Here is a 15,872-nt window from a genome sequence, read left to right on the forward strand (position 1 = left end):
TATCGTCCCCAAATGTAAAGGTATAGTTGACCCAAAAACTTTAAATATTTCAGTACTGGGGTCCAAATAACATTCATTGTATGGACAAAAAAAAACATTTTTCAAAATATCTTCTCCACATGTTCTTCTAGAAGAAAGAAGTCATATGGGTTTGAAACGACATGAGGGCGAGTAAATGATGACTGAATTTTTATTTTTTTAACATAAACATGTAATAGGGGTTCACATACTTCCTCTGTGAGGTTTTCACATACATACTGGTGTATCAGATGCATAAAAGTTGTCTCTTTTTCTCAAGTTCTCACTCACATTATACTCATTCAAATGAAAGACTTGTGTAATTAAACTGATAAAGTACCACTGTGCTTCAAAAAACTATTTTTATAGCCAGCGCTCATGGAGAAGGTCTGACCTTTCAGGTAGCATCTTCAATTATCAAGAACTCATTTAATTTCACCCACTTCTACTGCCAAAAGCTTTGTACTCATGTCTGAGCATTGTTATTGTTAGCTACAGTCTTTCAGCTCTGCTGTGTTTGTCCTTTCAGCCAACTGTAATAGTCCTTCCACATCTAGCACTCTCCAGTGGCATTAAGACCGGATTGGCCTCCAAAATGAGGGTCAGAGTTCAGCGTACAGGTTTGCAGTGGAGTGCGCTAGTTAGAGTTGTGTGTTGTGTTGTGGCTCGCCAGGGCTTTTCCGTTTTTCCAGGGCTTAGCCATGCTTCAAAACCCTTCCTCAACGAGCCACGGGCACCTGGCACCACTTCTCACGTCGCCTCTTCAGCCTGATTACTGCGATAGAAGAGACCCTCGACGATCGGTCTGCTCCTGCGAGCACAAAGCGCTAACTACCTGTCTGCACTACAGCCAATCACCTCACCACGCAAATGCCGAAGCGGTTTTCCAGGTCTTTATAAGACAACAGCTTTATGACGTCCATCAATCTCTTGCTCTGATTATCAGGTGTAATGCATTTTTAATTGCACGGGGAAAAGTGAAAATGGCTTCACTAGTGTTTTCTATATGTCAGCCTCTATCAGCGGTGGACAGATGCGGCGTTAGGCTGTTTATTTATTTATTTTGTCGTCTGTGACACAAAAGTGCCATGCATCGCTCATTGTCTTTCTGTGCTCAGATTGAGCACCATGCTAAAAATGGCTTGAGACAAAGCGTTTCTCCTCGCCGCACGATCTGCTAGCGCTTGCACAAAGACGCAGAGAGACGGGCGGACTGCATAATGTGTTTGTCAGCGGGCCGATGAGTCAGCCGGAGAATAAACGCCCGTCCGGGCTGACGTTTCACCTGACGCTGTGCTTCTCGGACTTCGCGGTTAGCTTAGTGCAAACACAAGACAAGTCAAAGGAGCTTGATTGTGAGCTTGAAAATAGGACTTATGTTTAGTTTTTGTGAACCATTTCTATTAAACAGAAGTTTTTGAATATGTAGGCACAATATAAAAGAAAATCTACAATAAAAAGTTTGCATATATGTTTTTGTTGAGTGTCAAATTTGATACATCAGGCGTTTATATATCATACAGTTTGATATTGGAGAATATGGAGCTCAAACTTTCAAGGAAAAAAACATGCACAAAAAGTTAAAATATGAAATTTGGTAGAGATGCTGATATTTATATGTCCAGAAAGTAAGATGAAATTCTGATTCTAATGTAAATCAATGAGATCTTTATAACAGTATAGCAGCTACTTACATTAAATGCATTTAAATATCAGTTTTCACTATATATTTATATATATATATATATATTCAAAGCTCTGTAGATTCAAAACACATAATACAATGCAATACAGTAATGAATGAAAGATGAACAAATAAACATTCCTCAAAAGCATAAATAAGTAAACTAAGTTTCTTCAGTCTAGTAAGTGTTCATCTTGAAATATTACTAACAATAGAAAAGTTATTCTTACATTTACTTTATAAAATCAGTAAAGATTTCACAGCAAAAAGACACGTGAACCACGAGCTGAAGGTGGACATTTGTAAAAAATAAAAAATAAAAAAAAAAAGGTATAAAGACGTCTCACTTGTTAAATAGTGTAAACTATCAATCAGACGACAGAAGGCATGTATTAGATTGTGTACGACAGGTTTTTCATGTATCATATGTGCTACAGTAAACTTCATAGGCTAAGTTGCTGTGTTGTTTAGCTGTAAACCACCTTCGGGTTGGCTTATGAACTATATTACTTTATTAATGCTGTCTTATAAAAGCAACTAACCACTTGAGTCTGGTGAAACCATCGGTAAGACTTCATATTGTGCCTTTAATCATGATAAAATCACCGTAACTCACAGCCTTTATAGCTTATTGTTTTATTTTAGCAATTTAAATAAATTAATATCAGCACTGACTAGTCTTGTTTTGTACTTTTACTAGGTACATTCAGGGAGCTTCTTCTCCAAAGGATATGGTCATCATCGTAGACGTGTAAGTATCCTCTTGACCACACATACACACTCTCCATCTGTCTCTCTGTGTGTCTCATATGCACTGCATTAACACACACTGTCATCTGTGTTGATAAATGTGTTGTTTATGATGCTATAACACCAGTGTGGTGCTCTACTGCCACCTGTCAGCTGAGAAGAACATTATTCCATCTTATTAACCTCATGCCTCAACATCAAAATGCTACCGTGTTCCCCCAAATATGACTTAGAGGTTATATGCAATGAAAAATGGCATTACTGTTGCCGATATCTGAGCTGCTGGTGGAGAATTTAAAGCGTCCTGCGACTCTGATCTTATCTGACCTTTAAAATGCATAATCTAAAAAACACTTTTGCATCATACATAAACAGATGTGTTTACAGATGCAGTTATTGAAAGGTATGCATTGCATTTTTTTGAGTTCATAGAATTGTAATTTTAGCAATAATGAAATGCATTATCAAAATAATCGTTTTGTTGTTAAATGCCATGTTTAGTGAATCCTCCTTCCTTTGAAATGTTTTAGTTATCAAACCTTAAGTGTTGTGCATTTAGAGTCATTAGTAACACTGCTGCATAGTTTAACAAATAAGTGATTGCCTCAATCATACATCCATTATGTGCATAATCGTCAAACAAAAAAAAGCTTTAATATTCTTAAGTAAACCTCTCAAGAAAAACTGCTTAATGGAGGTTAATTGTCACTCGTTGGCAATCGTCCATAACCTTAAATAGATACCGATATCTAATTAAAAAATACACCAATTGCAGCTGTTGCTTTGCCAAAGCAATCTCATGCCAATCAAGAGCACCACCGCGCTGACCGTTTCTGACAATCTTAGACTAATCTCATTGTGACAACTGGAAGCATGAGACAATAGTGCTGTCACCAGGGGGGTTTTTTTCCCAGTGTGCTCGGCTTTATTTATTAAACCTTCTAACTCTGGAAGCCAAATTACACATGAACTCGTGCTCTGTGATTGCTTTTTCAATAGCTGCTGTAGGCTATTAATAAATCCAATTTGCAGCATAGAATTCAAATGTACTTTGTTTTTGAAAATCGACTGTCTCCATTCTGTTTGTGAAGATGGCGCTTTTTAATGTGCCGTCTACGATTTACTTTTGATGGACGGAACGGGGGAGACACTTAGCAACAGCTTCTGCTTGACAACCGCAGTTTTGGGCTTGTGTTTCTGTGCAGTGCTGTTTTGAGACATGACTGGTTTGTTAGATAAATGTTGTAATGTAGTAACGTTTGCGTTCTGTGTGTGTGATGTATTTGATGTGTGATTTCTGTGTGTTTGTAGGAGCGGTAGTGTCAGCGGACTGACCCTGAAGCTGATGAAAACCTCTGTCATCGAGATGCTGGACACACTTTCTGATGACGACTACATAAATGTGGCTCGGGTAGGTTTTATGAATAGTATCAACAAATAATGGCATAGTCCACATTTCATATATATTGTATATACATTATAATTTTATGATCATTACTGTTTTATCTTATTATTATAAATAATTATATATAGAAATATTTATTCATATTTAACAATTATATAAAGTAATACTAATAAAATATTTGTATTATTAGTATTACATATATATATATATATATATATATATATATTGATTTTTGAAGTGAGGGATATGTTATATGTGTGTGTTGTTGTACATACACGTATATGTAGTTTTTTTTTTTTCCTAATCCTGGCTCTGAAAGCATAAAATTAGCATCATAATCTGAGCCGGAACACAGCTCATTCTACAGCCCGCTGAAGAAAAGCAGTCTTAGACCACATTAGAGTCACTATGTGTGTTTATTGCTGTTTACCTCCAGACGCCTAGAGTATCATCAAATCAAAATGGACCCTTTTGGCTTTTTTAAAGGGGCATTTCAGCCAAAAATTACAATTCGGTTTGTGTTATGCATCCTTGTTTCTCTGTGGAACATAAAAAGAGAGATTCAAACTCTGCTGGTCACTCTTTTCCATGCAGATGCTATAGCAATAGCTTAAAAAAAATGGACTGTAAAAGTAGCCCATAATAGTTTTGTGTGATAAACAGACTGAAATATAAGTCATTTTTTTGCTGATAATCTTCCTTACAATGAGCTGCGGAATCACTGAGTCAGTGATTTGAACTCAAGAACCGAATCAGTCCGACTCAAAAGAATGATTCGTTCATGAACATGAATCAGGCATTGGTAAATTTTCTCATGAAGTCTCAATTTGCTCTTCCTTTAATCCTGTCTCTATCAAGGAAGAGTAAAAGACATCTCAAAGGGATTTTTCTTTCCTATAGGCAGTTTTAGGATGCCATTTCTCTTTTCATTTTTGTTTGCATTGGCATTTTCTTTCCTCCACACCTGCGGTGTGGAACCTTGTAATCAAGACAGCCGGATGTATCTCAGATTTTCACAGCTGTGCTTTCTCACACACACACACACACACACACACATAAATGCTTTATGCTGAGTTCTGTGCATTCAGTAAGTAAAGCTGTACTGATGCGACAGGTATTTATGGAATCTTGTTTCCGCCATGAGATAAAAAAAATAAAAACGGTAATTGCAACTTTTTATCTCACAGTTCAAACTTTTTCTTGCATTTCTGAGGAAAAAAGTCAGAATTGTGGGATATAAACTCAGAATTATGAGTTAAAAAGTTGCAATTACCTTTTTTTATCCTGTGGTGGAAACAAGCTTCCAAAGATATTAATTGTGTCAAAAAAAAAAAAAAAAAAACAATCAGTAGTACTAGCGTACATTGTCATTATGTCAGATTGAGTAAGACCTATCAGACTGCGCCATCTAGAGTTTCATGACAGAAAAAAAAAAAAAAAAGACAATCAGTAGTACTAGCGTACATTGATTTTGTTTTTTGTTTTATTTTTGTTTTGTTTTAAGTGTAAATCTAAAAAAAGAATTGTGGGATCTGTGTTTAAAACGAAAATTATAAAATAAAATGATAAATAAATCAATTTAAAATGAATGAAATGAAACTATTTTCCACTGAGGTTAGAAAAATAAAGTTAATTGAGGATATATATTCATGTCATATCTTATACAATTTTGCTTCTCAGGAAAGAAGAATTTTATTTTAAGGATGTTAATATATTTTTTTCCTGGAAGACAAGACAAAATGCATTTATTTGTGTATGCTTTCAGTAAAGAAGTGTGCTATTTCTTTTTCACTTGACAGATGATAAAATGGACAAAAAACTAGTAACCACCCAGAACACCCTAGCAACCACATAGCAACACCTTGTCAACCATTCACGACCCTTTAGCCTAACAGCAGTGTGTTTTGCATGGTCAAAACAGACTCGTATGTAAAGATGTTCCGATTTGAGCACTATTAAACCATCCAGATGATTAGTGTTGTGAAATAGATTTTAAATAGATTTCAAGTTTCATCTGAGTTTATTCATCTGCAGTGGAAGCAAATTATGAATTGCGAGAGAAATCAATCAGGTGTAAGTGACTCCATTAGCGAGTGTTACCAGCAGAAATGATGATGCTGTGAGATCTAATGGAGATGAATAATGAAGCTTTTAATGGACTTGCTGAAGCAGCTGCTGTCTGTCTCTCTGTCTGTCTCTCTGTCAGTTCAATGAGAAAGCGTACGCTGTGGTGCCGTGCTTCACAACGCTGGTCCAAGCCAACATAAAAAACAAGAAGATCTTTAAAGAGGCTGTGATGAACATGCAAGCAAAGGGGACGACAGACTATAAGACGGGCTTTCAGTTTGCCTTTGACCAGCTGTTAAACGTAAGACACACACACTCATGTTTACCTAGTTATCTACATGAAGATGCACTGGAATTTTGCATTCAAGTTTTTAAATAAAGTTAATTATAATGACTACAGACTAACCCTAACCTACAGAAGTCCTAAGAGGCCATGCATTATTTTTTTTCTCTTTGTTTTCTTGTGATGTTTAATTAATTATCTTTAATTTGATGTGCTAGATCACTGACAGACAAGTAAGTTCCGTTTTAATAAACTAACTAAACTATCTAAAGTTTGGGGAGAAGTCTCACCAGGGCTGCATTTATTTGATCAAAAATACAGCATAAAGAGCAATATTGTAAAATATTATTACAATTTAAAATAACCGGCTTCTATTTGAATATATTTTAAAATGTAATTTATTCATGTGATGCAAAGCTGAATTTTGATACATTTCATTCATGATTCTTTGATGAAAAGTTCAAAAGAACAACATTCATTTGAAATAGAAATCTTGTGTAATATTATAAATATCTTTACTGCCACTTTTGATCAACTTAATGCATCCTTGCTGAATAAAATTGTTCATGTCTTTCAAAAAAATGTTTAATTGTGCTTAGAAATGGTATGAAGTCCAGAAAATTTTGAAATTGTAAACTCCACAAATAAATAAATAGACTAGAGAAATATAGGAGAAAATATTTTAGTCGCAATCTTGAAATCGCAGCTTTTTCAATGTTGAGAAAATCCTCTTTAGGCATGCATACTAACTCAAATGTTAAGTAAAACTATAGATATATATTTTTAGAATATAAAAAATATGATTTACTTCAGCTATGAATCATTTTACCTTTGAGAAGATCCCTGGATGTTCCCAAAGAGAGTTTTTTTTTTGTTGCTAGATTTAGCTGGATTTGGCTTAGTTAAATTTGTTAATGCCAAAACATCCTCTTACCAACTCAGCGGAAAATTGTATTGCTCAGATGTTGCCTTTTCAGAGTGGTTCAGAGATTTAACAGAGTTCTCAGTTACATTTAATTTAAGTGTCAGCCTTTTCTCATATTTCTGAGCAATAAAAACAGACAAATGAGGCGATAGTTGACATTCAGTAAGCTTTAAAATGATCTTGCTAAAAGAATCTGAGGAGAAATGTTTGAGATCACAATAAATATGACCATGCAGAAGCGTGTTGATGGAGTGTACAATGATGTGAGATGTGTTTTTTGTTTTGGCTGACTGCTGCTGACAGATCGTGACGGTGTGATTGATGAGATACAGACGAATCTGTATTCTCTTCCGACTGAAGAGACTCGTTCTTTCTGACTTTCTCTTTCACTTTCGCTCTCAGATCCACAAGCGCCAAGGCATTTTAATTTTTCTGCCCGCTGCCTCCTCATAGGCCGAGAAGAGAGCACTGTAAATTTGTAATTGCAGCAGTATTATTTATCTTTATTAGAATCTTGTCAGAGTGATGTGGTGTAGACCGAATGTCAATGACAGCTGTGATTGGACGGGATAGGGAGAGGGGACTTTTGGCTAACTCATCAGAGATAGGACAGTCGCCGGCAGCTGGCACAAAAGCAGACGTATGATTAGAGGAACAGACGTGCCCGCACACACCCACACATGGATAAGTGCTCGGACACATGTGCCGGTGCTCTGCCAAATGAGACACTGTTATAGCCTAGGTCATTTGTGTAGTGGATTGATTCAAGCAGGCCTGAAACGAATTCTGTGAAAATGTCATATTTTGGATGGATGCCAAGGCTTTTTAGGTCGGGTAGAATCTGCGATCTCTAATCTAGTTCGTTTGCTGGCTTCTATGACTGCAATACACTGTGTTTTCCATTAACTGGCAACCTAGGGTGTCAAAATCCTATTGGGTAATCTGACAGTGGGCGGAGCCACACAGAGCAAAACAAAAACAGACATTCCGACACAGAACACACTTTTTAAAGTAGAATAACTGTCTATAGCATTGTTTTTCGGAGACTACCGAACTGAATAGTGGTTAATGATGTATTTAAACACGTATCAGATTTTTTTTTCTATATATGTGGTTCAAGAAATCACAGAGTACGTTTTGACTATTTAGTGTTGTCAGCTCTTGCTAAAAAACATAAATAAAAATAAACAAATAAGAACAAACCCATAATAAACAAAAACCTAAATGTGTTATCTTGGAAATTAGCCACATGCCAAAATATAGCGACATTACTAAAACATTATTTTTTTTTTTATTTTTTTTTTTTATATATTTATTGAACATTTTCCAACTTAAACAAAACACACATGAATATAAACCATAATCATAATAAAAAATAAATAATAATAATAAATACATTAAAAAAAAATGAAAAAAAAAATGGGTGAGTCGGCAAAATAAGTAAGAGCAGACTTATCCTAGGCCACTAAAAAGGAAAAGAAAAATTAGATACTCAAATTAAATGGATAACCACATTAAATACATATTGGTAGTACAATACAAGTTCAAAATCTTATGCACTCACTTGGGGTAAATGAATAGGAAAACTCTTCAACAGGATAGTTGACAGATCAATCCCTAGATTATTGATATAAGGCTTCCAGACATTATAAAACTGACCCGGCTGACCATTAACTAAACACGTTAAATATTCCAATGGGATTAGTTCCATTAAAATCTTGTGCCATCCAGATATAGTCAGAGTCTTATCACTTATCCATCTCAGTAATATATTTTTCCTGGCTGCAAATGTGAGAAGATTGTAAAGTCTTTTTTCATTTGATAAAATCAAAGCTTTATCCGGCAAACCAAGGATCAACAATAGAGGATCCATAACCAACTCCTTATCAAAAATATTACTCATTTCAGATACAATCTTGGCCCAGTATATCTGTAACTGATTACATGACCAAAGACAGTGAGTGAGAGTGCCAACTTGTGTTTTGCACTTGAGGCATAAAGGTGAAAGGGTATTGTTAAATGCATGTCTACGGTTTGGTGAAATATGCATTCTGTGTAGAATTTTAAATTGTATTGCCTTGGCACGGTTGTCTCGATGAAAAGGATTTTTTAAGATAAATAACCGAGACTAATCACGCAGCTCGCAAAACGCGTGTTCTCTCTACGGCGCCATCTTGCATCCCCTCACTAAAACATTATCAACTTAAAATAAACAAGATCGCTTTATGAGCCAAGCCCAAAGACACATAATAAGCATTGCTTATAATAAATGGACATGACAAGCCTTCAAGAACGGGCTCTGCCAAACATAAACAAAACCATGGCTCTGTCAACGGTGGTTTAGTTGAAATCGCCAAACATAACGAGTCTTTGGTTGCTGTAATATGACGCCAGAATGGTACTATGGTTACCATGTGTCAATCATCACAGTTTCGGGAGTGACTGTTTTAAATGCACACACAAAACGATAATTTAGAGGATTCACTCCTGTGTTTAAATGTGGTTGTCACTCCTGAAACGTTACAGTGTTATTTGGCCATTATTATTAAATGATGCATTGCAAGGATAGAATAAAAGCACAAGGGTTTTCACAAACAAAAACATCTGTTCATAAAGGCAGGTCCAGTGAGTTTCAAACTGACCTGGCACTTTTGACACCCTCGAAACGAATCTTTTGCATTCCTGTTTCTGTTTCTCACAGGAGACCAGCGCTCCGAGAGCAAACTGCAATAAGATGATAATGATGTTCACAGACGGCGGCGAGGATCGCGCTCAGGACATCTTTGAGAAGTACAACTGGCCAAACAAAACAGTGAGTCGAGGCGATCCGATTCAATACTGGTGTTTCCATCTGTGTGGTAATGACCTTCCAGTAACAAGCAGCTTTTCTGTCCTTCCTTAAAAAAAAAAAAAAAAGCGTGTGACACAACAAAATCACAGTCAATCAAAATATTTAGATGTTTAGCTGTGTGGAGCAAGATTTCAGACCAAAGAGATAACAACGAAGCCGTGGCATCATAAATCAGATGTCATTCCAATATAAAACTGCAAATATATTTTCACAAAAACAGATTTGAAGTGATAAAACAATACATATGCTGTTAAATGAAATCAGTTGAGGGTCCAAAGATTTTAAGGAACAACTCTGTATTTTAAGATCCTTTTGCTACAAAGATTATGTGATCTAATAAACCGTCTTCCATCCGCAGGTGAGAGTTTTCACATTCTCGGTGGGGCAGCACAACTATGACGTCACTCCTCTGCAGTGGATCGCCTGCGCCAACAAGGGTAAGAGAGTGAGCATGTGTAGATTTGGTTAAATCTGAACTTTTCAGCTGTTCAACTGCATCTGTATTTTTTAGGTTAAGGATTGTTGTTAGGCACAATTTGATGTATCATGACTAGAACACCTAGTAGAAGTACCCTAGAAACAGTTTATGTTAAGAAACACCTCGGAAAGCACATAGCAACATCATAGCAACTTGCAAAAAAACAAACAAAAAAAAATGCTCAGCCCAACAGCCTAACAAGTGCATCGCAACACCCTAGAAACCACATAGCAACATGTTTATAATGTAAAGTACACCTTGGCAAACACATAGCAGACCCTAGAGACCAGCCAGAACACTGTAACATTGTGGCGGTAAACATCAAGTCAAGTCAAGTCACCTTTATTTGTATAGCGCTTTATACAATACTGATTGTGTCAAAGCAGCTTTACAGTGTCAAACAGGACAATAGTGTGTCAAATCACTCAAATTTTCTTCAGAAACTTACTTCACTTTTCTTCAGTTACATTTAGTAGTGGCTATTGCACAACAGCTCAGAATGTGACTCGTCCAATCAGATTTTAAAGAAATAGTTCACCCGAAAATGAAACTTTGTTTACCCTCAGGCCATCCAAGATGTAGGTTACTTTTTTTCTTCAGTAGAACAGTAAAGAAGATTTTTAGCTGAAACCGTGGTCCTTGGTGATTCATGCCAGTAAGTGGCTGACCATTTTTGAGAATTAAAAAAAAGCACATCAAGGCACACAAAATGAATATGCATGGCTCCTGATTATATATTGAGGTCTTTTGAAGCGAAACAATTGGTCTGTGCAAGAAGCTGAACATTAATTACAACATTATTACCTGTTATCCAGAGCCTCAGGCAAACCGTCTGGAGTGATGTCCGGTTCGCAAACAAATTTTTCTTTTGAACTGATTCGTTTTATGCCTAGTTCACACTACAGTATTTTAAGTTAACGAGCTCATCAGCGGGTGATCAGTGCTCGGCAATCTTTGTGTGTGAACTACTCAACGACACATCAAAGAGGCTCGCTGACACGTCACTGACGCCAAACAAATATCTAGCATGCTAAATATCTGGACTGGTCAGCCGACTCGACATTACGTCGTGTCAGGTGTCGTGACGAGCTACAGCCAATGAGAGAGCAAGGCATGGGTTGAGGTCAGCGGAAGAAAAACGGCAGCAGCAACACGGCTTTAAGGAAAGTGTGGACACAAGAAATGGAGCTAATTTTTTCATCACGCAAACAGCTTGCAGCACTAATTTCGTCCCGACGTCCATTTTGAAATAAACAACTCCTGTTTCACTTGTTGTTTCGCGTCATTCCTGTTCAACTTCTCGCGTGTGATTTACGCAGTGTCGCGTAGTGTGAACACCACAACGACCTCAAGACAGCCAAGAAGTCTTGTAGTCTGAACAGCACAGCGATCTGCCGACGTTTTAAGTCGTGTAGTGTGAACTAGGCTTTAGTGAACTAGTTGAATCAGTTCACCAAGTCGGACTGAATTGTCTGAAACAGTTTGCGCCTCAAGCAGCTCAGATCTACAAAGAAACTCAATCAAAACTCACTTTTGGATGTGCCAGACAGTCACTCCAACTCGAAATGAGTCAAAATACTGTTGTATATGATCCTATGATGATTGAACTCATTCAGCGCTCCATTTCCTCCAACAGTCACTGAACTGAGGAAGCAGTCCAACGCTGATATGCGCATGCGTGAACCGAGCACTTGAATGAAGGCGCCAAATGAACGTTTTTATGGCTTCTCATTGTTTATGTAAAAGGTGAGCTGGTGAAGTCTATTCACTGACGCTGATATGCGCATGCGTGAACCGAGCACTTGAATGAAGGCGCCAAATGAACGTTTTTATGGTTTCTCATTGTTTATGTAAAAGGTGAGCTGGTGAAGTCTATTCACTTTATATGCTTTAAGCATGTGATACATCCATGTTTCACATCATTATTGGGTGCTTTAACAATATAATTGTGTATACATTACGTCATTGTGTGATTACGTGAATGAACTAGTGAATTGAACCAGTTCATTGAAACGAACTGTTCGAAAGATCCAGTTCACGGAAAAGAATTGGCCCATCGGCTGAGGCTCTGGATTACAGGTAATAATGTCATAAATAATGTACAGTTTCTTGCACAGACCGATCAGTTCGCTTCATGAGACCTCGATATATCATCAGGAGCCACGGGAATTCATTTTATGTTCCTTGATATGCTTTTTTTATTCTCAAAGACAGGCAGCCGCTGACTTGCATTTTATGAATCACCAAGGACCCCAGTTTCAGCTAAAAATCTTCTTTACTGTTGTATTCAAGAAATTCTTGGATGACCTGAAGGTGAGGAAATGAACAGCATTTTGGGGTAAACGATCCCTTTAAAGCCAAAACTGTCCATTTTGTAAAATCACTAAGAGCTTACATGTAATCCTGGTCAACAGCGCTCGAGTAATATTGACCTATCTGACCTAACAAGTTAATTCCAGGCCTGTAGCGCAAACACTCTCCCTCTCAACTCTGTCTTAACAATCATCCCTCTCCAGCTCTCTGATTAGTTAATAACAAACAGTGGCAGAACACTTCAGAGACCCCCGCCGCCCTCCCTTCCTTCTAATTAATTAGCTGAAGAGGAACTGCCGTCGCAGCGATAACCACGTCTGCAACTTCTCTGCGTCTCCAGCCAAAAGCACTTCCACTTAAGGATTAGCCGTCTGTGCGGCCGTGTTCTCCGCTGTAATGACTGGCAGTGAGGGGACGGAGTCTGGCACAGCAAGCAAGACGCTTTTCTCAGCGGACTCCATCTTCACCGCAGGCTTTCATTTCACTCGCCGATATCACAAAGCGGCAGAGGAACGCCCCTGACACCCTCACAAAGCCCACATCCACGTCCGCTTCTCTCCCTTTGCTGTAGAATATGTGTTCGACAGCGTATCTGACTGAAAGCATTCGCAGCCGCTGTTAGGTTCGTTCAAAAAGCAATGGTAGCATGCATACACAACGTTTCCTCCTCTGAACATGCACGGAGCACTCTTTGACGAGCTTGTTAAGACGCGGATTGCATTGGATTGTCTGCGTCTTATTGTTTTGTTGTACATGTCGCCCGTGCGGCGGAGACAAATGGATTCAGCGTTTTGTAATCATGACCAAGTCAAGGGATCAGACTGGCGGCAACAATGAGAGACATGTTTGTTTGACACGGCTTAGCGTGTGTTGTCACTCCACCGGCTGTCTCTCAGCGAGCTCGTTCACACTCTGCTGACACAAACAGAGTCTCGTATGGCCGCCGCTGAATCGGAGCCAATTCCCAGTCTCTTTGATTCCCGGCGACTCGCATTGATTTGATTAGATTCTTTCTTGCGTGCTGAGTGGTTTGACCCTCAGACATATTCTGAACACTTTTTTTTTTAGTTTTAGGTTTTATACTCTAATTCTCTTGACTTTGATGCGCTTTTAAAGACTTTAAAATTATTTCTGATTCATTAACTGAACTAGATTTGTCTTCCTTATCTGCAGTTGTTTTAGGGGCCGCTGCCTTCGTAAAGAGACGTTACGGGTTCAACACAGGTTAAGCTTATTCTAATACAACATTTGTGATATGATGGCAGTTACCACAGAAAATCATTTTTATTCGTCCCACTGTTTTTGGGGACATTTTTGAGTATAAACCTATTAAAATGATCAGAAAAATTTATTTTGTTTGAAAAGTTAGAGAAAGGGGAAAATGTTTTTAAAAAGGCAAAATATATTATATTATAAATACATTATATTAATTTCTTAAATAACTATTTATTAAATATTTAATGAATGTTTGTTATTTTTACACAGTATTTATTCATCAATGAATATTTATTAAAGGAAAAATTTGTCAAAGAAAAATGAATATTTATTAATATATTTTCAGTTTTGACTTTCGGCTCAAATGAGCGACAGAATCTGACTGAAATTGTTTAATGACCTTTACAGCAATAACAGCACACTGAGTGAAGGCTGAACTGAATTCATGTTCAGGCAAATGATTTCAACCACGTTTGTGTTTTCATCCCACAGATAATTAGAAAAACACATGGTACCTGTTTAGAAAATATGCGCATTCAAAACTATTGCATCGAAAAAAAATCAGTCTATCTGTATTATCGACCTAAAATGGCTATGTAACAACATTTGTAGATCGGGAAGAAGGAGGCGGGAAGAAGGAACGGGAACCGGCGAACATTCAAACAAAACTTTAATAATAAAATAAACACAAAATGGCTGGCCAGCCCCTCGCGGACGACTGTCGCACACAAACAGAACCAAAACACAAAATAAAGTCCAGGCCTGGTCCTCTCTCGTCCACCACTGTCGTCACTCCTCCTTTTATCCTTCCGGAGCTCCTCCGTGGGACTCGAGACCGGTGTTTTATTGATTCTGATGAATTTGTGTAAATGTAGATTCAGATTAATGAGGATTATATAAATCTGTTTTATTGTAACACCGGTTTTTGTGTTTTTTCGGTATGTAACAAAAACACTAAACATGTTTACAATGAATTATTCTCACGTCTTAATGTTAGTTATGAACATCTCAGTGTGTTTTATGCTATGGCATACATACAGTAGTTTGATTTTTAATGCATCATGGCAAATTCACAAATACACAAAAAAGTCACTATCTAATATCTAATCTAATACTTTAACATGTAAAATATGTAAGCATTGATTTCTATGTGAGTGTGTTGAGAGAAAATGGCTGTAAGTTTGAAGTGGCAGTCTGAAGTTTGTTGACACTAAACACTTTGAGGACGGCACCTCAAATGTTGTGCTCTGTTCAGACTCTCTTGTGTCTAATAGTGTGTTGAGCAGGCCATACTGACCTTGTCTGTGTGTCCACTCTCTCAATAATCAGCTTCTGAATACTTAACGAGGCACACAAATCAAACCGCTGCACGGCCCAGTCTCTGGCTAACACATGCATAGCACTTGGTCAGTCTGTCTGCATGCTGAAATATAATGCGTGTTGCTAAACTAACAACTAAACATGTTCATAATCACAACAAAATAGCGTACAACTGGATGAAATAATGTGTTTTTAAATGAGAAGGAACTGTTTTCTATCAATTGTTGAGTAAATTACATTTCAATCATGACAACTCTTGGAAGATTTTAGCATGGTGATGGATATGACAATGTTAATGTATTTGGTCTTGGCGGAACAGATCTGCTACGCTGCTGCTGAATTGCTGCTGCTGTTGGTTATTGCTGTAGTTGTAGATTATTGCTGCTGCTGCAAGCAAGTACTGGAACTTGCTACTTCCAATGCATACAGCGATACGGTGCCGTGAGTATTTAAGACATGCTGCTGCTTCACAAATACCATATAAAATAACCCATAGCAGATCTATACAGGTGGAGCTGGGGAAGGTGGACGGTTTCAGAGAAACTCTGAAAGTGCGCTGCAGG

General features: G+C 37.5%; 1 protein-coding gene across 1 annotated transcript in view; it reads left to right on the plus strand.

Annotated features, from left to right (window-relative positions):
- The window catches only part of cacna2d2a (calcium channel, voltage-dependent, alpha 2/delta subunit 2a), a 210,312-nt gene that overhangs the window by 163,143 nt on the left and 31,297 nt on the right, over positions 1 to 15,872 (plus strand). The window contains 5 exon segments of the mRNA XM_016557999.1: positions 2,403 to 2,453; positions 3,764 to 3,863; positions 6,064 to 6,225; positions 9,834 to 9,944; positions 10,342 to 10,420. Coding sequence (XP_016413485.1) covers positions 2,403 to 2,453; positions 3,764 to 3,863; positions 6,064 to 6,225; positions 9,834 to 9,944; positions 10,342 to 10,420 — 503 coding nt within the window.

Source organism: Sinocyclocheilus rhinocerous, unplaced genomic scaffold (genome assembly GCF_001515625.1).
Source record: "Sinocyclocheilus rhinocerous isolate Xijiao unplaced genomic scaffold, SAMN03320098_v1.1 scaffold1488, whole genome shotgun sequence".
Taxonomy (NCBI): Eukaryota; Metazoa; Chordata; class Actinopteri; order Cypriniformes; family Cyprinidae; genus Sinocyclocheilus; species Sinocyclocheilus rhinocerous.